This window comes from Tachypleus tridentatus, chromosome 6, assembly GCF_004210375.1.
Source record: "Tachypleus tridentatus isolate NWPU-2018 chromosome 6, ASM421037v1, whole genome shotgun sequence".
Classification (NCBI taxonomy): Eukaryota; Metazoa; Arthropoda; class Merostomata; order Xiphosura; family Limulidae; genus Tachypleus; species Tachypleus tridentatus.
Genome location: NC_134830.1, coordinates 63,427,131 through 63,451,494, shown reverse-complemented (window position 1 = coordinate 63,451,494; position 24,364 = coordinate 63,427,131). Strand labels below are relative to the sequence as shown.

General features: G+C 35.5%; 1 protein-coding gene across 3 annotated transcripts in view; it reads left to right on the top strand.

Moving 5' to 3' along the window:
• Positions 1-12,364: 12,364 nt before the first annotated feature.
• Positions 12,365-24,364, top strand: part of LOC143252682 (sodium-dependent phosphate transporter 1-B-like) — a 67,458-nt gene continuing 55,458 nt past the window's right edge. The window contains exons 1-2 of one of the 3 annotated variants that reach the window (XM_076505204.1): positions 12,365-12,719; positions 24,097-24,329. In XM_076505204.1, the coding sequence (XP_076361319.1) occupies positions 24,134-24,329 (196 nt within the window). In that variant the 5' untranslated portion in view covers positions 12,365-12,719; positions 24,097-24,133. Of the gene's footprint in view, positions 12,720-23,805; positions 23,919-24,096; positions 24,330-24,364 lie in introns of those variants that run through there. The other 2 variants (XM_076505202.1, XM_076505203.1) reach the window with 2 other exon arrangements.

Here is a 24,364-nt window from a genome sequence, read left to right as displayed (position 1 = left end):
GCCACACAAACTTCTCATGTATCTCAAACAATGAACTAGCACTCTCTATGGCGAAATACAATGAACAAATGGCCGCCACTATTGCAATAATAGATAAACTCGGCTGAAGTTTTTACTCCAACAGCCGCCATGTAAAACGTTTTTACGGCCAACTACGATTTATCAACTAATCGTGCAAAATACTGTGTGACGGCATTAAGAGGTTACTGTTGAAAGCACACCCACTGTCAATATTTTGGCTACTACCTCTTCCTACAAAGTTATCCATATTATTGCACAGTGTTTACCATGTTTCAAGCATATATATATATTGGGTTCCTAAACTTATGCAAAACTTTTGATGAGGTATAATTAAAACTGTAATAATATGTTTAGCTATAAATAAACTGCGTGAAAGTCATGTTTTTGGGTCATTTATCGGAGCAGCAACTAACATTTGTTTTAAGTTCATGACTCGGTCAAAGGACGAGCACCTCAACTTGTAAGTAGTAAAGAATACAATGCTACTGTCATGGTAAAATAAAATAGTTTGACAAAGTGATAAGATCTGAGAGAATTTATAGCCCAGTTTGTTAGTTAAAGACGGAGTATTGAAACTGAGTGACAAGAAATAAATATGAATGTTAATAGATATATATATTGATGTACAATCATCTTGTATGTGTGTATGCTTGAGTGTACTTAATTAATAAGTGGTCATTTGTACAGTGAATGAACAAAGTGCAGGAAGCTGTATCTATACACGTTGGTCAAACAAAAGAAACTGCAATTTTACGTTTAAAAATGACCATTTTTTGCATATTACGACTAAATATGTTAAATGTAAGGAGTGTTAGTTTCAATGATTCTCGAGTTTGTAACAGGACAAGGAAAATTAAGTATTTAGTTTTCGTGTGTAACATATTATAATTTATCTCGGACGAGCCTCCAATTTATTATGTGACGTTATTATGTTATATTTATTATATTAGTAGTCTGAAACTGAGTTAAATTGTAATTTGGATTTAGAAGTTAATTAAATGTTGATACGTATCAAATTTATGACATTTGTCAAAAAATTGACATACACGGTTTTCTTTCTTAATACAGATATATTTTAGTATATAAACAATAATACAACTTATAATAATGGCTATTACAAATAATGATTTATATTGAAACGTTTTACAAACTTGCAAACAATACTGAGTCTTCTATCTGGTATAGAACTTAATATTTTATTGACGGTTCACGATGAGCAATTTAATTTCGAGTTTATATCGGTAAAGTTCACTTAACGGGTAGCTAATTAGCTCTTCATTGATTGCACGTGAGTTTTTTTACTGCCGAAGTTATAGAATGTCACTGTAGAAATAATAACGTCTGATGGTAATCCTCTGAAATTTAACAGTTTGTGATGTTTGAAATATATAAACGTTCCTGGTCATATATCTGTAGTTTCACGATTAATCACAGTTATAGCTTTCGAAGTTTAAAGTATACCAGCTGTAGCAAACCAAAAATATATATTGTCTCTCTGCGCGTCTATTTATAAACATTAAGACGAGATTCTAGAAATTTCAGTTAGCTCAACAACACGCTAGTTTTTTTCATAAAACATAAATTGTTAGTTTTTACACACTAGCATCTTCTACAGATTTAGGAAACAGACGGGAAAGTCGCAGCAGACACTTAGAAGCGTAAGGTTTTTTTGTTTGTTTTGAATTTCGCACAAAGCTACTCGAGGGCTATCTGTGCTAGTCGTCCCTAATTTAACAGTGTAAGACTAGTGGGAAGGCAGCTAGTCATCACCATCCACCCAACTCTTGGGCTACTCTTTTACCAACGAATAGTGGGATTGACCGTCACAATATAACGCCCTCACGGCTGGAAGGGCGAGCATGTTTAGCGCGATAGGGATGCGAACCTGCGACCCTCAGATTACGAGTCGCATGCCTTAACACGCTTGGCCATGCCGGGCCAAGCGTAAGGTACATGATAGTAAATCCGTTACACGTAAACAAGATGGTTATTGTATTACAAGAGATATTTTATTACATCATAGTGCTACTAACAATTATTTTAATGAGGTTTGCTATTAAAGTAGGCTTTCAACTTCACATGTAAGGCAAGTGAAAAATTACGTGTAAAGCAAGTGAAGAAAGTCATAGGGTTATTTCTAAAAGGGGTGAAGAAAAGCAGAACATTACGAACATGACAAGTGAGGTAGTTTTTTTTTACACAGCACCAACATTTCTTGTTTCATAAAATTACCTTTCTTCTTGGCTTATCTGTTTTATTAGGTTTAGGAGGGTTTAAAAGTATAAATTTTGAAAATGTAGCATTTGACTTTTTTCGAGCTTGAAACTAACTCTGAGATAATATCGTTTAAATTTTTTTTTAAATTTCGCGCAAAGCTACTCGAGGGCTATTTGCGTTAGCTCTCCCTAATTTACCAGTGTAAGACTAGAAGGAAGGCAGCTAGTCAACACCACCCACCACCAACTCTTGGGCTACTCTTTTACCAACGAATAGTGGGATTGGCTGTCACATTATAACACCCCCACGGCTGAAAGGGCGAGCATATTTGGTGCGACGGGGATTCGAACCAACGACCCTCAGATTACGAGTCGAACGCCTTAACCCACTTGGCCATGCCGGGCCGATATTGTTTAAAGTAGTGGTTCTCAACCTTTTCCTGTCTCTCCGCTGGTACAGCGGTAAGTTTACGGATTTACAACGCTAATATTAGGAGGTTCGATTCTCCTCGGTGGACACAGCAGATAGCCCGATGTGGCTTTGCTAAAAGAAACACACACACACTCAACCTTTTCCAATAATGTACCCCTAATTATTTTCAACATTATCATGTACCCTCACAGTAGCGCTACCAGTGTTTATTTGAGCTGCACTGGTGTATAGATAGCTATTATGCTGAACCGCCGCCTTGTACCGCTTGAAAGTAATTTTGTACCCCGGTTGAGAACCACTGGTTTATAGTATCACTTAGTTATTGAACTCCTACTCATCTAATTAAGAAGTGTTTATTGTACTTGAAAATCGTTTCATTACTTTTATGGGGTTTTCTAGTGTAAAATATTCTATTCGTTGTATACTATAAACTGGAAACCTAAATATTTATCCATTATCAGTCTTTGCCATGGTGAATTATACGCTATTTAGAATATCCGTTATGATGCTTGCCATATGTGGCTAATGTAGCAACAGGAAATATTCGAAATCTCACAGACTCTGAAAAAAAACAAAACTGGTCTAACAGTTTCTAAATGTATCTTATATATTGATCGTTCATCCATATCTTTTATTATTATTGTTATTGCTGGAAATAGTAGTTAGTTAATATTGTTGTAGATCTCAAATTCAGTCTTGTTTGCTTGTTGTTGAGCGCAAAGCAATACAACGGGCGTTCGGCATAGTCAGGTAGTTTAGGCGCCAGACTCGTAATCTGGGGGGGTCTTGGTCGCTTCTTCTGTGTGGGTATTTGGGTATGTTAATTTTTGAAAACCCAGGAGGGTCAGGTGCACGAGACCTCTTCCTCCATCCCTAACTTTCATATCGTCTACTCGTTGGAATGTGTTGCTGGGTAGACTTTGGGCCAGAGTATTACCCAGTATTCAGGCTCTTTTCAGGGCAATGTCCATGTATTGTTTTGATTTGCCCTTTTTTTCATTATTTAATGTTTTTTTTTCAATATTTCTATTCGTTTTCTTGTTTGTTTTTCTTCACTTTTAGGTACATATATATATAATCCTTTTTTCATATATATTTATTGGAGAAGTGAAATACTAATAATAAAATAAAAAATAAAAGAAAGAAAAAAAAAAATAAAAATAAATAAGGTAAAAAATAAAACTAGTTTTAAGCGTCCAGTGTGTGGAGGCCAGGTTGTTTTATATTTCTTCAATATATATTTATAGGAGAGAGGTACTCAGGACTATGTTCATCATGCACATAGTATCTGTCGAGATCACTCATTAAGTCATTTTTATGCTAATTCTTATTAAAATAGTTTAGTGCATTATGCAAGAATCTTTCAGATATTGTTTCTGTGTTTGCATACTTGTGCATGAAGGTGGATGAAGTGCTACGTGGTAATTTATATGCTGAAGTTATGATTGAATTTTGTATTCTTTGCAGTTTCTGTAATTGTTTTTGTGTTATGTTTATCCAAGCAGGAGATGTATATTCTATTATAGGTCTAATGTGTGTTTTGTAGATGTTTATTATGTTGTCTGGTGAGGTTCCTTGATTTTCACCTGAAAGACTTCTTGCATAATTTGCTCTTTTCTAGATTCTTATCAGGATATTGTTTGTATGCTGTGTCCACGTTAATTTTGTATCATAAGTTAATCCTAGAAATTTTGCAGAAGTAGCAGTCTGTTAAAGTGATCCATTCATGAAAACTTTGGTGAATCTTTTTTTCAGTTTAATCTGCTGAATAATATTACTTCGTTTTTCAGAATATTTATTCTATATTCCTGGCAGTATTATTCTAAGTTGTTCAGGACTGGTTGGAGGTTTGTTGCTGTTTGTTGAAAGAGTGGGGGCGCTTTTCCAGACCGCTACATCGTCAGCAAATTGTGATGCAAAACCTGAGTTTAGGTCCAACAGTGGCATATTACTTACATACATGATAAATAAGACAGGGCTAACTACCCCTCCCTGCGGGATTCCTGCCTTGAGTGTAAAGGACCCTGAGTGGGCCCCATTCACATCTACTTCACACGTTCTGTTTTCCAGGAAGTTGGATAGCCAGCGAATAATTCCCTGGGGTAAAGCCATTTCCGTTAACCGATGGTCTCGGGTTTGAATGCTTAATTGTTTGTTTCTGAAATTCACGCAAAGCCACAGGAAGGCTATCTGTCCCTAATTTAGCAATGTAAGACTAGGGGTAAGGCAGCTAGTCATAACCACCAACCGCCAACTCTTGGGCTACTCTTTTACCAACGAATAGTGGGATTGATCTACATTATAACTCCCCTACAGCTGAAAGGGTGAGTATGTTTGGTGTAATGGAGATTTGATCAAAAGTTAATATTAGCTTAGACAAATGTGATACATTTTGATACTTTTTACTTAGTAGTTAAGAAATGCCAATGAGTATATCACAAGTAGTAATTTAGAGAAATAACTTCAGGAAAATGGTAATTTGTCTTATGAAGCAAGACATAGATGATTGCAAATATTAAGGTCTGTTTAAAGAATAAAAAGGGTAGATACGTAAATATTAGGAATATGTGTGCATATTTTGTTTTTAACTAATACTTAGGAAAATGTTAAGGACTTGGAAATTGTATGTGATTTGAAAAGCTACTACCACTAGAGAAAACATTAATTTACATTTTAACGTGCTGAGCATTTAGTATCATATATAATTTGTTTACTGTTTTGCTGCACTAATTTAAAAACATGTTATTAACACTCCATATTAACTGTAATTTTGTAAGAGAAAAAAACCCGAAAATGATCAAAGAAGCAAAACTAAAATCTTTATATAACTTGTATTGATAAATAATGACAGCCTGCAGAGATTTCTCAAACTGACACATATATTTTTGATAAGATGCTGACTGATTAGGACAGATTTGTTATTTCCTTGTTTTTTTTTTTATTTTTTGTGATGAAATATTTGCTCCTTGTAAGTTTACTTTCCTGAGGCAAAACAAGTCAACTTAGCGTTCGTGTAATCAAACGCTCTTTCCAACTTTGTAGATAGCCCCTTGCTAGTACAGCGGTAGGTCTGTGGATTTACAACGCTAAAATCAGGGGTTCGATTCTCCTCGGTGGATTCAACAGATAGCCCAATGTGACTTTGCTATAAGAAAAAGCCCCACAGCTCTGTATATAATTAAACTTTACGTTAAACACTGACGGAATACTTTACAAATTTTCTGAAAAAAGCAGTACTTCGTTTCACTAAAATCATTATTTTCATACAGTTACGACAGAAAGTGTTCGTATCCCTGAATAGGTTTTTTCTCATAACTTAAAAGTATCACGATTAGGATAATGAAAGTATAGTATATTATAAATATTATACTAACACACATCTACATAGTTTTTTAAGTAAATTAAACGACAAATAAACTGTTTATAAACAAATAACCAAACGTAGAAGGGGCAGAAAATGTTCGTGCGTCTTTAATGGTAAGTTGTGTAGCCTTTCAGGTAAATTATTTGGCGCAATCTCTCCTCATAGCTCTCCATGACCGTTTGACATTATGAACTGGTATTTTCTTCCATTCTTTTTTATGGAAGACCTCCAACTCTTGCAAGATTTTCGGATGATGCTGATGAACCTTGGTCTTCAACTCATGCCAAACGTTTTCAATTGGGTTGAGATGGTGACTGCGATGGCCACTCCAGAACGCTTATATGTTTCTTCTGTAACCAGGATTGCACATATTTCGATGTGTGCTTTGGGTCATTGTCATGCTGGAATATCCAACGACGACCAAGCTGCAAGTTCCGAGCATCATTCTTGATATAAGTGCCTAATATATTAACGTACTCTTCTTTTTTCATGATTCCGTTGACGCGGTGAAGGCTGTCTACACCAGAAGAGCTGAAGGAACCCCATAGCATGATCGAGCCACCTTCGTGTTTAACTGTAGGGACGGTGTTCTTTGGAAGATTTCGTTCCCTTTTCTTACGGAAAATATAGCGAACATCATTGTGTCCGAAAAGCTCGATTTTAGTCTCGTATGACCAAAGAATACTCTTCCAATAGGTAAAGGGTTTATCTAATGCTTTCTTGTATACCTCAATCGTGCTGCTAAATGAACAGGCTTTAAATATGGAGTTCTACGAGGACGGCATGCCTTGAACCCACAAGAGCGTAACGTGTTCGTAACTGTAGAGGTGCTTACTTCAATCCCAGTTTCCCTTACCAGTTTCTGTCTGTCATTACGTGTTAAACGAGGTTTCCTACTAACTTCTCTGAGAACCTTCCTCTTGGTTCTCTCTGGAATTTTGGTGGGGCGTCCGGAACGCAGTTGATCCTGTAAACTTAAACTTGTTAATTATGCTTTGAACAGCAGATTTTGGCACATTAAGTTGTGTAGCAATACCGGAAAGAAACACACGAGACTTGTATTTTACAATAATTCGGTTTTTAAATCACTGGACAGTTGTTTCCTGTTCGCCATGATGACCAAGCAGATAATGACGGAGACGGCGCTAAATTGCCGGAAGTACATTTTTTGCTTGCTAAATTCCAATAATTATAAACCCAGTGTCTAGTTCTGGAATGGTATAATGTAGTTTATTCGCCAAACTAAACAAAATTGTTACGGGAATATTAGTTTTTTCACACGTTCTCCAATATGTACGAACACTTTCTGCTCCTCCTATTTTTGATTATTTGTTTATAAATAGTTTATTTGTTGTTTAATTTACATAAAAATTTATGTAGATGTGTGTTAGTATAATATCTATAATACCCCATACGTCTATTGGCTTAATCGTGATACTTTTTAAGTTATGAGCAAAAAACTACTCGGGACGCAGGGGTACGAACACTTTCTATCGTAACTGTATGTACGTATATATTTTGAGAAACAATCATGTCATAAGATAAAAACTATAGGTTCAGAGGATAATTAAACTTAAACTACCAAACACGTTTCGCATTCATAAATCTTTATTTCTCAACCACTTAACTGATACATTTAACTTTAAATTTTTAGTCCTACTCCAATATAATAGCATTCAAATAGCATGGAAAGCTATTTTAACTGAGAAAAGACTTGCAGTTTTAATTCTAAATTACTGACCTTAATATTTGAAAGGTTAACTTCCAGCCAAGAGTGATAAATCAAAACTAAAACTCTATAGACTGCAACTAGTACCTTAACCGCTAGAATCCCGATTTGTAGATAACCGTCCTTAATTTTAAACTGATAGACTAGAGGGTAAGACTATTAGTTTACAATGCTCATCGTCAACTCTTGGTCTACTTTAATCAAATATTGGAAATTGACCATTGTTTTATAATTCACCCATTGCCCTAAAGTTGAGAGTGCAATTTTGCGGAAATGGGTTGTAAACCATGGATTCTCAAGTTCACACTTTGCAATGTGAACTACTAGGCTACGCCTGGCCCTAAGAGTTTTAAAAATATATAATAATTAGTCAAGTAAAATGCTCATCCTGTAATGTAATAAAATTATCTTAAAAACGATTTTTAAAAAAATATTATGTAAATATTACAGTTGAAAGTATCGGGTTCGAAACATGGCTTCATACATTCAGCTGTGGTTGTGTCAGCCACACTGAATCAAAAATAGCCACTGAGGCGGAAAGTTCTACCAATTGGTTGTCTTTCCCCGATCTGATGCTCAAAGTTAGGGAAAGCTGTATCTTAATAGTACAGTATCTGTACTTACTGTATGCATATTATATGGTGCATTTGAACAAATAATACATTAGTGAAATGAACTGAATTAAGATTTACCACACTTTTCCTTTTGTTACTGTTTAACAAATTAAATATATTACTTAGTACCTTTATCTCGAGATCCATGTCATAATCTTTCGCCTATTGGAAACAAATTTCAAAACTCCTTTATAATTTGAGAACGTAACACAATGCTACATTGTTTTATAAAAGTTTCATTCTAAATTAGATAAACGGTTTCCTTACAGTTGTATTTAAATTTCAAATGATTATAAGATTTTGTCGCTTAAAACATTAGATTAAAAACTGAACGATTACTTTGGCGTTTGTAATAAGATATATATCTAACCAATATTAAAAAAAAGTTAGCGTGTTGCCCGTTGCGTCACGCTCGATTTCTCGTAATGGGAGTCACAAAAACTCAAATGCACCTATGCACCTATCCAGTCTGCCCATTACGAATTTAGTGACAGGGATGCAAGGAGACCATGAAGTGTAGGGGTTGCAGTGAAAAAAAAATGTTTATTTGAAGTTAAGTTCAAAGCTACACAATGGACTACCTATCGAAAGGCAGTTCATAGTATTGCAAGTTCGCAATCTGTGACACTGGGAGGCGTGTTATGAATCCTTAAAGTGTAGTGAGTGTCGGTAATATAAGCCTAAAATAAAGATGTAGTGTGAGATCATCTAATCTAGATCCAACTGAACAAAACTCATTAAGAAAGTAAAAAGTATCTACTCAATTTTAAACTGAAATCGTTTCTGAATTGAACTGTTTTCTGTTATATCACCAACGTTTTTAATAAAAACAAAGCTCTGTAATCGGTGCAGACTCTAACTTAAGAAATCAATAAGTATTTGTCTCAATTTTGTTATCTAAACATATAATTTTAGAATTTCAGTATATAGACTAACAGCAATTTTAGGTAATAATTTTGTTGCTAAGCGACACAATATATAAACCAATGAATATGTCACAAATTTATTTTACGAATAATCTTAATTTTCATTGGCTCACAAAGGAATTTACCAATATTTGACTGCGTCGACTGCGTTTTTCTGCCTCTTTGTTGGTCAGACACGATTTCGCAAAATTTATTTATTTCAGTTAGCTATTAAATATGAGTAATACTTACCCAGTCATTTGTGACCGGCTATACGCTAGTATGTATGCACATATAAGTTCTGTTGAATTCGGCTGTGGCTTAGCACTTACTCTGTTCTTTTTAATAATCAAATTCATGTTTAGCATCCTTTTGCACAAAACTGCGATCTATAATTTGAGGCTGTGAGCATACCATAAAAGTGACAGCCAAATCCCACTTTTCACTCTGGTAAGAGCAGTTCAACAGTTGACGATGGGTGTTGTCCATCAGTTGCCTACCACGTAGTAAGTTATTCTTTGTATAACTCTAGATCAAAATGATTAACAAATAACATTTTTATTTGTTTATTATTAAGCACAAAGTTACATAATGAGCTATCTGCGTTGTTATCACCGCAAGTATCTAAGTTTGCATTTTTAGTGTTATTAGTCCGACTTAACGCTGAGTCATCATGCAGAGAACAAACAAGCGGAGAAACAGACTTTGCTTTGAAGCGAACGTATTGTACACAATTTAATTGTTTGTTTTTTGAATTTCGCACAAAGCTACTCGAGGGCTATCTGTGCTATCCGTCCCTAATTTAGTAGTGTAAGACTAGAGGGAAGGCGGCTAGTCATCACCACCCACCGCCAACTCTTGGGCTACTCTTTTACTAACGAATAGTGGGATTGACAGTCACATTATAACGCCCCCATGGCTGAAAGGGCAAGCATGTTTAGTGCGACGGGGATGCAAACCCGCGACCCTCAGATTACTTTTTGCTAAATCTTTCCTTATATTTTTATTTTGTCGCAAAGTGAAGTTTGTCACTAGTGCCCACTAGTGGCACAGCAGTGTTTGCAAACTAACCAACGTTAAAAACAGGGTTTCGATACCCATGGTGGGCAAAGCACAGATAGCCCATTGGGTAGCTTTGTGTTTAACTTCAAATATTCATCATTAGTGGTAGAAGTGCACACTCAAATAAACTTTTTGAAATATCTTTGATTTTGGTGCAGCGGTACGTTTTCGGATTTATAACGCTAAATTCAGGAGTTCGATTCCCCTCGGTCGTCTCAGCAGATAACCCAATGCGGCTTTGCTATAAGAAGCAAACAAACTGAAGAGCAGGAAGATATTTTTACTCATTGAATCTTTTAATACGTTTAACATATCTATATGTTTACGTTACACTATCACAATTTTTGTCAGCAAGTTAATTGTAATTGTTTATGAAAGCAAATTCCATTTGAACACACCAACAACTGTCAATAACTTACGATATAATGGTAAGATATAATTTTGGAACTAGTCTTCATCTCTAGAGCAAGAACGACGTGGTCAAATTCTACGTGAAGTTTATTAAATGTTTTCGTTTTATTATGTTAATGTTTAAGTTATTTCCACATTCTTTGGAAATCAGTGCTCTTCTAAGCGATTTTGCTTAACTTATTGCTTAAAGAAATGCTGGAGTTGTCATCATATATTAACTAGTAAAGGTATGGAACCAATACGACAGGGTCAGTATTTGTTTTTTATCAGTTTAACTTCACAAAACTTCTTATAGGAAATTCAGGTTCAATCGAGCAGCTTAAAAGAAATTCTATACCACGACTTTTAACTTCTTGAGCAACCAGCTCTTATTAGAGTAAATCATTGTCTAAAATTAATCGTGTTTCTGACTCCAGATGTTTTGTATTGTTTTAAAATTAAATTGTTGTGGGTATTTAAAATAAAACCGCCAACATACGACACCCTAAAAGTAAAGTGAAACAAACAAACAAACTCGGGCGCCATGGTATTGTGGTTTAAAATAAATGTATGCAAAAAGTAGATGGAAGTAATTGAGTATATATATATATATATACTATTTTTCTTTTTTCTTATTATTATTTTGGAGAGCAGTCACCTTCCCACAACTGTCTACAAGCATTAAAGGGTGATATAAATGTTGTATATTTGGGGCTTGATTGCCCACATCTCGTACTTCTAATTTCTATTTCTGTACCTTTAATTTTAATTTCTACTGCTGTTCCTTTACTTTATTTTATTTCTTTACGTGAGATTGGTGAGTGGAGATTAAGAGTAATAGATGGTGTATCCTCACCGCAATCTGGGTCCTATTTTTTCAGTCACCTCCAAAACCAAGGGTACATTTTATATTCCACATTATAGCTTGCACCCTGTGATGCTTTAAATTAGTGCAACGTTTTTATTTTTATTTTTATTTATTTTGGCTTGCTTTTTATTTTGTTTTTATTTAATTAACTCTATCAGAATGAACTTTCTCAAAAAAGAAATCTAAGTATATAGTCCAAATGACCACAATTTACTTTATGTTGACTTGTTGAACGACAAATTTCTGTCGGTATCTATCAGTACACCAACAACGTCTTATAACCATTTCGATTGAACGAGCTGCTTCAAATAAAACCCTGGTTTAAGGAAGCTAGTTATGTCGTAATTGTTTTTTCCCAGCAGTGCTGAAAGTTTGTCACTCTACAAGTGATCTCGGTTATAGATCACGACGTTGTTTTCTTACGCACCAAGTTCCACTTATCGGGCATCGCGTTAACGTCCAACGTTGCAGATAACTTTGCAGTTAAGTAAACCGCTGTCCGTCAACACCGCTGATGTAGATACATTCATCTATTTTCCACACATACTGCATCAGTGTAGCTAGGGTCAGATCACCCATTCATTTACCCAAATTTAAGAGTTTAATATATTCTGCACACACACTGTCAAGAGGTTCTAACTTTGCAAAATGCATTTCAGTCGTCGTGTTAAATATGTTTAACCGGTTTTGTGAAATACCCCCAGTGCAGTGGTATGTCTTGTAAATAACAGTTCTTGAACCTTTCAATTGTTATGTTAATTAAAAACTCCAGTCAAGGTTAAAATGTTATTTTAATGGCATGTCGTCACTTGTGACTGTGAGGGTATATTAACGATATGATTGCTTTTGTTTGACACCCGTTGTGAAAGCAACTTTACTGTACATTTTCAATTGTTCTTCCCAGTGATAAGGCTAAGTATTATTCCAAGACCTTCCTGCAAGCCGATAAGAAATAGTGTTACGTCTTGTACACGCATACTTCGTGGACTTTGTAACAAGAACATCACGACAGCTCGTGATTGAAGGACACCAATCCGGGATAAGAACCGTTGACGTTTATTAGTAGGGAAGAAAAATCATACATTTATCACTTAGCTTTCGAGTCTATCAGACGTAGGTGAGTTTTCATTTTGTTTTGTTTTTGTACACACATGTCAGGCCGTAGTTATCCACCAAGTTTAGTACATTTAGTTTTCATATCTGTTTTGCTCGTTATTTTATATGCACTACTGCATAAGAAGGAGACTGGGCCATTAAGTTTAGGGTACTGGGAAAATTTTCAGTGAATTTAAAAACAAAACACTATTTAAATCTGGTGTTCGGTTTCCGGTTAACAAGTTGTAGCGAGAAGCATCGGTAAACAGGTTATTACATAACTTTTTAAAAATTCTTTTTCTGTGAATTAGTTTTAGTTTATGTAATTTTGTAGTTACATATGGCTATACTTTACTAACTTCGGTAGTATATATAATAAACACTGGATTATAAATTAAATATTTTGAACAATGTGATTCTGTGAACTGTATGAATATTACTAGTACATCTCATAGGCTATGTAGCATTAGGCTTAGTGTCATGCTAAGTTTTTTTTCTTCTCAAAAACCCTTTTCTGACTTTACTGAAACGTTGATATACAATATTTTTCCGGAGGACGTTTCAAAAGCCTAATTACCTTTATATATCCTGAAACTAGGATACTGAAACCAAAGGTCGACACGAACAGATATTACCTCGGTTTATTAGTTATGTTAATATCATGTTGAAATATTTTGTTTCAAGTACGTTTCAAAAGACAACAGTTAACTAAACTTAATATATATATGTGTGTGTTCTCTTATAGGATTAAATTATTGCTCCTGAATCTTTGGTGATTAATAACTAAGTTATGAGTTACCTAAAAACTATAAGGAAGTTCATTCTCCTCCACTGTTGTTTAAAATATTCTAATTAGTTTATTATTATTACGTTAACTTTCATAAAACGTATATCTTTTTAATGGATTCCAAAAAGACGCATCATTTGTAAAAGGATGCCAACGACTTATGTATTATTTACGCTCTCTTCAGTCAGCTTCTACGACACATTGTTTATATATATATAATAAGTTAGCTAATGTGAAGAGTAAGTTAATAACGCTTCACATGAATGCTGTGTTGATGGGTTTTTTTCCGGCATCATATTTTTTTACGTTTGTGTGATAAACAGACTTATTTATGCAGAAGCAGAAGTGGGAGTGTAGGTTGAAGACATTGTGCGGGATGTATTTCTTTAACATGATTTCTGCCATCTTGTTTTTTAGTTAAGAGGAGGACAGTTTTTTATTATGGTGTTGTCTACATGATATTTATTTTGATGGACCGTTTATTTCAAGATGTTATCTGGGATTCATTTTTTAACAGACTGATAGTAAACATTTGCTATAGCATTTTAATTACGAATGAACGAGAAGTATTTACTTCTTATTTAGGGTTACTTATTTAACATTAGGGAGAGTCTTCTGATTGGCAAAGATTCCGTTTAATCAGTTAATAGTTTGATGCTTCCCAGGTAACAGAAGCTAGTGTTGGTTAATTCTATGAAAGTTTAAAATAAGCCTAACGAGAGAATATGTGACTGTTTGTTTGTTTCATCATGAAGCTATAAGTTCTTTTCTGGTTAACACAATAAAGCTCTTCTATGTGTTTTTTTTTAACAAAATATATTTTTCTGCAAGTGTTTTATTTGTCTGAAAATAACTGTGTTGCTGTCAGGAGGAGACTTACATTAAGTTTTTGTTAGTGATTGTTATAAATAGTTATAAATTACTCTATTTATAACAAAACTTTCAGATGAATTTTTAATAGATTGCTTTGCCGTATTTCAAGAAAGAAAAGCTGTTTCTTCAAAAAACTCCAATAATTAAAAAAGAAATACAAGTAAGGCACTAACAGTTTAGTTGAAAAAGGCTCCAACATAGAAACCAAATGTTGTACCCATAAAAAAAAAGACGTGAGCAGTTCGTAAAAAAAAATCTAACATTAGAAAGTCTGTGGTGTTTATATTTTACTTACTTAATATAGATGGAATATTTAACATCAAATTTTTCATCAACAAATTAGCTTTTGCTTAAGGGAACACAACTTTTATGATAAAAGCCAAAATACTATATGTTCATTTTAACACTGGCCTGCTTGCTGAATATTTTACTGAGTTCTTCTTAGCAAGTGCTTTGGAATGTTAAGCATGCGTGAAGGTAGAGACGTTCGAAACCTTGGTTTCCTTTTTCTATTAATAGAACTTGCCTAATGAAGTGGGTATTCTTGGACGTCTTAGAGGAATGTAAACTTATTCTACAATTGTAATTAAAGCTAGTTATTTGTCATAATTTGCCAAGTGTATTTCAAACACTGTCTTGACTCTATTATATGTAATTGCAGCCAGTCACAAAGAGTACATAGAAGTGTTTTCTTTATCATAGATTAGTGGTTCTTAACCTTGTTGGAGGTATTGAACCCCGGAAGTTTCGAACTTGCATTCACTGAACCCTTCGTAATTGGAAAAATAAAATATGATTTTTTCAAATTCAAAACATAAGTAGATATTTTATTAGTGTACAAAATGAATCATGCATCAGTTGCACACAATATCACTGTGTTCAAAGAACAAAACCAACAGAACATGAATTTCACACAAAAACAAAAATATAACTCAATGAATATTTACTGCAAATCAATGCGACTTTTGCTGTTGCTTTTCAGAGACAAGTTCAGAAATGCGCGGCTTCACTTTGGCAAGTGCCACTTTCATATCATTTTCGCAACAAAGTCTGTTCCTTTTCTTCGTTTTTATGTCTACCATCCTCGAAAAGGATTGCTCGCAAAGATACGTTGTAACAAACGGTATGAGTATCTCAAGGGCTTTCTTAGCAATAAGAGGGTACACTACGATTTGGTGACACCAAAACGTTGAGAACGTTGTTGTTCTGAAAAGTTGCTGTTGAACCTGGCTCTTCTGAAGTTCAATAATTTCGTCGAAGTATTCATGATTGACAGCTGCTGTCGCAACACAAAACGTGAACGGCTGTCTCACGGATGCTGGATATGACTCTCTGGTGGGGAAGTATCCGTCGAGAGACTTTGCGAGCTCATCTAAGTGCATGACAATTGCTTGCTGTAGTTCCCCGGGTATAGAAATGTCTCCAATTTCAGACACATCTTCGATCTTACTTACACAGTCGTCCAGCAGGGGAAAGTTTGCGAAGTTATCATTCTCTGTTCGTCGTTTCCATAACGGTAGCATTTTTTAAAAGCCCCCAGGTTTTCTTCGGCCTCGATGATGTTGACTCCACCGCCTGCATCTGTTGATTGAGAGCATTGAAGATATCAGCCATGTACGCCAAAATGAGAATTAACTCAGATTTTTCGAAGCAATCTGCATGACAGTTTTGGTGCTCTCGCAAAAGCAGGGCTAATTGCACACGCATGGCAAAAACACGATTCACCACCTTTCCCCGGCATAACCACCGAACGTTAGAAATGGTATAGAAGTACCTCGAATTCAGAGCCCATTTCATTACACAGCTCTTTGAAGATGCGGTGCTTCAGGGCAATATTTCGCACAAAGTTCACACATTCCACTACAATTTTAATACTTTTGCCAGTTTTGAAGGCAAGGTTTTTGTTGCCAACGCATGTCTTTGCAGAACACAGTACATTATAATGATGTGTGTTGCATCAGCTTTCACCAGCGCACAAAACCCAGAGTTTCGTCTCAGCATGACTGGAGCTCCGTCCGAACAAACTACAGAAGCCATATCCCACGAAAGATCGTTGTCTCTGAAGAAGTCATCCACAAGTTTCTTCACGTCGACTGCTTTAGTTCTTGTTGTAAGAGGCTTACAAAATAAATATATTTTTTATCTCATCATTTTTTACATAGCGCACGAATTCAACAAAGTGGCTTAGATTGGAAACGTCGGTGGTCTCATCGAGTTGAAGACTGAATTTTGCTGGGCTTGAAATCAGATCTGCAACTACTTGAGCCAAGATGTCATCGCTCATGTCATCTATTCTGCTGTTGATGGTGTCAGTTGAAAGAGGAATTTGGGATAACTTATTTTCAGCAGCTTTTTCCAGCATGATATTCGTCATCTTTAATACAGCTGGTTTTTCGAGTGCTTCACCAATGGTGTGTGGTTTGCCCTGTTTTGCGATCAAGTACGCAACTTCGTACGATACTGTGAGGATTGGTTTGTCGATGGGTACAAAGCCGAGAACAGGCAAAGTAGCCTTTTTATCAAACCTGGCTCTCTTTACCTTGAATTCAGCAAGCGTTGTGTTCTTGTATATCCCATCTCCATGCAGCTTTAGGGAGTGTTCTCTTAGTTTTGCCGGTGCTAGACTAGAATTGCTCAACTTGGTAATGCAAATCATTTATTGAGGACGCTGACTTCCATCATGTTCCGTTATACACGTGAATCCATATTGTATGTATTTATCCGACCACTTTCTGTTTTTGCTCGACATAGTTAGTATGAAGGGATTGAAAGATTAGGAAAAAAAGTCACAAATGACGCACGATTACTAGAGTCACAAGTTGACTGCTAAGCGCACGAAGTTCCCTCCAGCACAAATATTAAGGCCAAGTGATGTGACGTGATCAGCCACAGCCAATGATGGACAAGTGGAGCATGACGTCACGAATCATACGAGTGTGGTGAACGGAACTGACACACACACAGTGTGTGTGTTTTGACCTCTGCCGAACTCCTGAGACTGACTCACCGAATCCCTGGGGTTCGATTGAACCCAGGTTAAGAACAACTGTCATAGATGTTTCATGTGCTACGTTGATGTTATGAACAAAATCATCGTTTTATTTATGAAATAAACATTTACTTTCTCTCTCACTATATGATTGTTTATTTTCGATATTTAAGAAAAGTTACACAACAGCTATCTATATAGCCACTTCAAATGTTGAATTGATAGACTAGAGGAAAGACAGATAGACAACAGCACCTATAATTAATTCTTGTGTTACTTTATTAGAATAGTGAGATTGGTATATCACTCTAATAATGCGTCCGTGTCCGCAAAGCACAGATCATTACTTTTGCAGCAGCAAGTTGTGAACCATGAACCCTTGGATTCATTGCCTGACATGATAACTACTATTTCAAGCCTGTTTCTGTGAAACGTTTACCATACGTATATCGGCAACAATGGAGCACTTACGCTATCATTGTAGGTGTTTTCTCAGTGTAAAAAACAACAGGATGTGATGTAGGGAGACAAGGCGAGTTAGAAAAAAAAATTGGAAGTGTTATTCCACACTGTAGCATGTCTCACTACCTGGCTGTTGGGAATAAGCTGTCCTGTAGGGATTATATATTTTCCAATTAACTATGCTTCTCATAGAAAGCAAGAGGAGTAATTAGGCATTGAATCTTTAAGGTTGGACTGTCAAAAAACGTCAGGAGTTTCTTGCTGTAATAATGCCAGCTTGAACGACATGTTTACAGTTCAAAGGTTATAAGTATGCAGTCGAAGTATTATGTTACACAGGGTAGGAGAGCAGACTCTGAGAGACCAATAAGAAGTATTGCTATGGAAGAAATGATGTTGAAGTACCTGATAAAAACGCAGATAAAATGATACAGCAGGAATGAATAATATAGCTGTCATGATGTGTGTGGTTATCATCACTTCTTATATTTAAGAAAGTAAATCAACACTGCATGGATTTTCATAAGTTGAAGTGGCAAATCTGATAAACACGTTCCCTCTGACAGGTAAAGAGGATGCAATGTTTATTGCAGGTTGAATTGGTGAAGAAAGTGATCCTAAAATCGCCCTTACCATGTAAGAAGGGTTGCTTAACTTCTATCATATCTCATTAAATCTGTATATAAAATATCAGCCACCTTTGAAGCATTCCTATAATTATTAATGTAACTTAAAATTATATTTTTTTTGTGGTATAAGTAGAAATGATATTCTGATCTTTAGAAGAATATTTGAGATAGCTTCTGAGAATCTCATACTTGTTCTAAATTTGACACAAAATAAAATATTATATGGTAATGCTACATGGAGATTAGACGTTACTTTTCTAAATGATTTCTCAATCAGAAGACATTGTAGGTAACTACTCTGCAACAATATAATTATAAGATATAGTGCAACTTAAATGAATTACATTTGAATGCAAGTTAGATTTCATAGCACCCTGTGAGAAAAAAAGCATATTCACCCAGTGTCTTTATGCTAGCGGCTGTTTGGTAATAAAACAGGTTACATTTGTACCAGGTTCATTAAACATGACTAGACATGGTAAAAGTGTCGGTGTTTTAACAATGCAATAAGAATTAGCGAATCTCTAAGTAGAATAGTTAAGGACCTACACGTGTTTGGTATTAATACAGCTAAACGCCAAAAATTATGAATGGCCACCACTCAGTACAGTGAAAGAGTTGTAGCCTTGAAATTCACATAGTATAATATTTATATGTTAAATTAGAAATTCCGGTTGATGTGCTGCATAAACGTTGTAACTCATATGGATGTGGAGTTAAGACAACCATGCAGTTGCTGATACTAATACTTTTTTTGGAGAGAAACTATTTTGTGTGCTTCGTAACAGGATGGTTAGAAGACACAATGGAATACTGCAAGCTATAGTTAACTTTCTTGCTAAATTCTAGTAGCCAAAATTACAGTAAAACATAGAGCAATGGTACTAGGTGTGCAACCCTGAGATAATGAATTGTTGATTTAATTCATATGAGGATTATTCCTTACATCACGGGGATTTTCCTGAAACTGCTTATGAAACTTGATTGTACATGTTGTACTTGATTACTTGCAAAATGGCCAAAACTTATATTGCATTCAATATTAAAGCTCACACAATGGTAGGTTGCCGTTAGAGAGAAATGGGTTTGAGCATCTAAAATATGTGTACACACCAAGGAGCAATCTTTTCTCACCACTTCATGAGGCTGTGTCAGGTATAAGAAATGATGAGGACTCAGAATTTATCATAATATATAGTCAAAAGAAAAGGACTAAACTGGAATTTTAAACCTGATACGTTTTTCAGTTCAGAATTCGCTGACTGGATGATTCTCCCTTTTCTAATCATTGTTTAAGGGGCAACAGAAAAAGAGCCTATTGGCTGTTTGTTGAAGTTCTATTATTTATTAGGGAGGTAATGGTCCTTGTAGGTATCCATATATACGACATCTTCAGTGTGAATAAGTTTTTCAATGTCCAGAAATTTGTGGGTGTTCATAGTTGAAACATTTTATAATTTCAGCATTACGGACAGCTGATAACTGAAGATAGGATAATAGTGACATTATAACTATGATAAAATATTTAAATCTCTGTTTTTAAGTTTTGCTAAAGTTTTTATACTCAAGTTAATGTGTGCCATGAATTCGCAGGTAGTGATAACAGTGACAGTAAGTACACAAGTGAGAGATGTTTTTTGTTTCCTTGAGAAGTTGGAATATTTTCAGTAAATTAAAGGAAGAATATTTATATAGAAAGGGTTAGTCTGAGAAATTAAGAGATTCTCTGATAACTTGTAAGTCCTGTTCAAATTCCATCTTATGATTACAACTACAACCTAATTAGCCACTGAATCTGTCATATGAGAGGTCAGTTTGGTCATTTCCACACTGATAAGTATTCACTATGTGAGTATGTGAATATTTAAGTGGCTATTTCCCCATTTGTAAGTACTCATTATGTGAACATGTACGTATATGAATGTTAATTTCTTGCCAGATATTTGAAGTCTAAATTTAGAACTCGTGTAGTGATTTCATCATAACAGAGATTCAACTTTAAAATCACTAAAGGAATGTATATGATCCAAAGCTTTTGGATTACAATTTTCTAAGCTCATTCTGTATGAATGTTCTTGTTGGCCCATGACATTGTCGGCTACATGGTCCGTAATAACATACAAGACACACATAAAGTGTAAAGAAAAATCTTACAGTTCATCTCCAACGTTATTATTTCAGTTTTCCATGTATTTTCTGTAGAAATTAAATGATTTCACCCATTTCTGTTTGGTAATTTATCCATGTTGGGTGGTTTAACAGGTAAGAAAATAAAATTACTCTATATGTAAAAACGGCTGGTATTAGTAGAGAAAGCACTATGTAGAGGAGCAAACAACGTTTCGACATTCTTCGGTCATCGTCAGGTTCACAAAGAAAGAAAGAGGAAAAATATATTTTGTAACATGTAAACCTCACCAATGGTGAACGTTGTAAAGTGCGTGAATAATTTCGAGGATAAAGCAAAATCAAACAAACATTAAGGTGTATTATTTATACTACAAACCGTTTTGTAAATGAAGGTTGCAAGAAGTTGTAACATATTTTGTGTAATATATATATATATATATATATACATACATCCTTATATATATAAAATGAGAACAAATAATATGTAATTGCAAAACTTTGAGCTGAAGTTTTTGCTTTGTTTCATATCGAATGTTATAACACAAAAAATAAAGTTTAAACCATTTGTGTTGAGATGTCGAAATATACCTGTTGTTTTGCAGATGTTGTTTATTTTCTCTGGTTAGAGGAAGTATACTATTTGGTTAATGTTGCACAGGCATTCTACTTACTTGTGCGACACGTGTTTTACACAACTAAAGAATATTGGTGTTAATATGATATATAATAATGTTGTAGTAATGAACTTTGTTAAGTGCAGATGTGTGAGGCGTGTATAAGAAACAGTGATCAGGAAAACTTACATCTTGAAGCTAATTAAAGTTTCAGTGGTGGTGTGCATTGTGACTGTGTGGATAACCTGTTTTAAAGTTTCAGTGATGGTGTGCATTGTGACTGTGTGGATAACCTGTTTTAAAGTTTCAGTGGTGGTGTGCATTGTGATTGTGTGGACAACCTGTTTTAAAGTTTCAGTGGTGGTGTGCATTGTGATTGTGTGGACAACCTGTTTTAAAGTTTCAGTGATGGTGTGCATTGTGACTGTGTGGATAACCTGTTTTAAAGTTTCAGTGGTGGTGTGCATTGTGATTGTGTGGATAACCTGTTTTAAAGTTTCAGTGATGGTGTGCATTGTGATTGTGTGGACAACCTGTTTTAAAGTTTCAGTGATGGTGTGCATTGTGACTGTGTGGATAACCTGTTTTAAAGTTTCAGTGGTGGTGTGCATTGTGATTGTGTGGACAACCTGTTTTAAAGTTTCAGTGGTGGTGTGCATTGTGATTGTGTGGACAACCTGTTTTAAAGTTTCAGTGGTGGTGTGCATTGTGATTGTGTGGATAACCTGTTTTAAAGTTTCAGTGGTGGTGTGCATTGTGACTGTGTGGATAACCTGTTTTAAAGTTTCAGTGATGGTGTGCATTGTGACTGTGTGGATAACCTGTTTTAAAGTTTCAGTGGTGGTGTGCATTGTGATTGTGTGGATAACCTGTTTCATAAAATTCCGATTTAGTTTTGTTCAATTGCTCATTGAGTAACATTACTGAACTTTCATGTTAATGGTTTGTTCGTGGCTTTTGTCTTTAGACCTGGCGTATAAAGTAGAAATTCCAAGTATAATATAATTTGATACACAATATAAGCTAGCTATAATTTTCTACTTTCCAAAAACTATTAGCGCATAAAATCTTAAGGCTTGTGTTTTCGTTCCATTTATTTAAAATGCGATAGAATTCCTCAAATCGGAATCTGTTATGAGGAACGTTAACATATTACTTAGTACCAGAATTCAAATCATAAGTTACCATCATGTAGAAGAAAATAACTAGTTGTAGTATAGCCTTTAGACAGTACAGTAGATTTCAAGAATGTTTTGTCACCTATTGACGACAATACGATATTAAAAGTGGCGTCGTTAAATAAGTGCCTTCTCTAAACATTTAAGGCCCAGCATGGTCAAGTTGTTAGAGCCCTCTACTCCCAGTTTGAGGGTTGCGGGTTTAAATCCCCATCACACCAAATATGCTCACCCTTTCAGCATTGGGGGCAATATTATTGTGTTACGATCAATCACACTCTTCGTTAATAAAGGAATAGCCCAAGAGTTGGCGGTGGGTGGTGATGACTAGGTACTTTTTCTCTAGGCTTACACTGCTAAATTAAAGACGTCTAACGTAGATAGTTCTCATGTAGTTTTCCGCGAAATCCAGAACAAAGAAAGAAACAAACTTCTGTCTTCAAAAATTTGGTCATAAAAAACTCTCCGTTTATCACGAAGCCCAGCATGGCCAGGTGGTTAAGGTACTCAACTCATAGTCCAAGGGTCACAGGTTCGAATCCCCGTCACACCAAACATGCTCGCTCTTTCAGCCGTGGGGGCGTTATAATGTGACGGTAAATTCCACTATTCGCTGGTAAAAGAATAGTCCAAGAGCTGGGGGCCCGGCATGGCCAAGCGTGTTAAAGCGTGCGACTCGTAATCTGAGGGTCGCGGGTTCGCATCCCCGTCGCGCCAAACATGCTCGCCCTCCCAGCCGTGGGGGCGTTATAATATGACGCTCAATCTCACTATTCGTTGGTAAAAGAGTAGCCCAAGAGTTGGCGGTGGGTGATGACGACTAGCTGCCTTCCCTCTAGTCTGACACTACTAAATTAGGGACGGCTAGCACAGATAGCCCTCGAGTAGCTTTGTGCGAAATTCCAAAAAAAGCAAAAACAAACCAAGAGCTGGTGGTGATGACTAGCTGCCTTCCCTCTAATCTTACAGTGCTAAATTAGGGACGGCTAGCGCAGATAGCTCTCTTGTAGTTTCGCGCGAAATTCAGAAATAAACAAACAAATAAACCGTTTATCACATATTACGCTTTTCATTCTTTGTTTCTTCTAGTTGGCTGTGCTAACTGTTTCAGTATACCGGAACCTTTATTGTAGTAGTTTAGTCCCTAAACAAACTGGCCGTAATTGTTATTTTAATTTTATAAAACAGACCTTCTTGATTTTTTTTTCTTCTGTTCGCTCTTCATTCCAATGTTGAGTTCAAAATGTTTACTGATCGAAGAGAAATTATTAATTTTATAAATAATTTACTCAGTCTGTTTACCTACGTATAAATTGGAATACTGAAAACTCACAGATGTTTTGTAATAAATCACACCTACATGGTGAAAATATTAGTTTGTTGTACACGTACTGTAATAAAGGCTCTGCTTGTGTTGAACGAACTCTGCAACAGAAACAACGAATTTTCTACAGTCTACTATATTTGCTTGTAGTCCGTGTGTTTTTGTATTTAAGCTTCTTAAATAAAAGAAAAACGAAACACGATCTTGATAGCAGATGACAAGTAATTGAACACAGGTAAGTAGATGTTCGGCAAACAGCATTTTGGATCCACATATTAACAAATAATGTGTCGGTTTAGACAGACGAGAGTCTGTACTGATGATAATGAAAACAATGTTCCTTACACTTCAGAGGAGAGGGGTTTATAGTATTTTCCTATAATTTCAAACTAACTTTGTTTACTTTTTCACAGCATTCTTCTAATTCAACGACTTTGTTGCTAAAACAACATGGTAGAAGCACAAGCATCTGAATTCGTATGGATTGTGATCGTAGCTTTTATAATTGCTTTTATTCTGGCTTTCGGTGTGGGAGCAAATGACGTTGCCAATTCCTTTGGAACATCCGTGGGTGCTAAGGTTCTGACCTTGCGACAAGCTTGTATTCTAGCAACTGTGTTTGAGACGCTAGGTGCCATTCTTATTGGTACGTTTGTTTGTTTTTTTTTTATATATAATTTG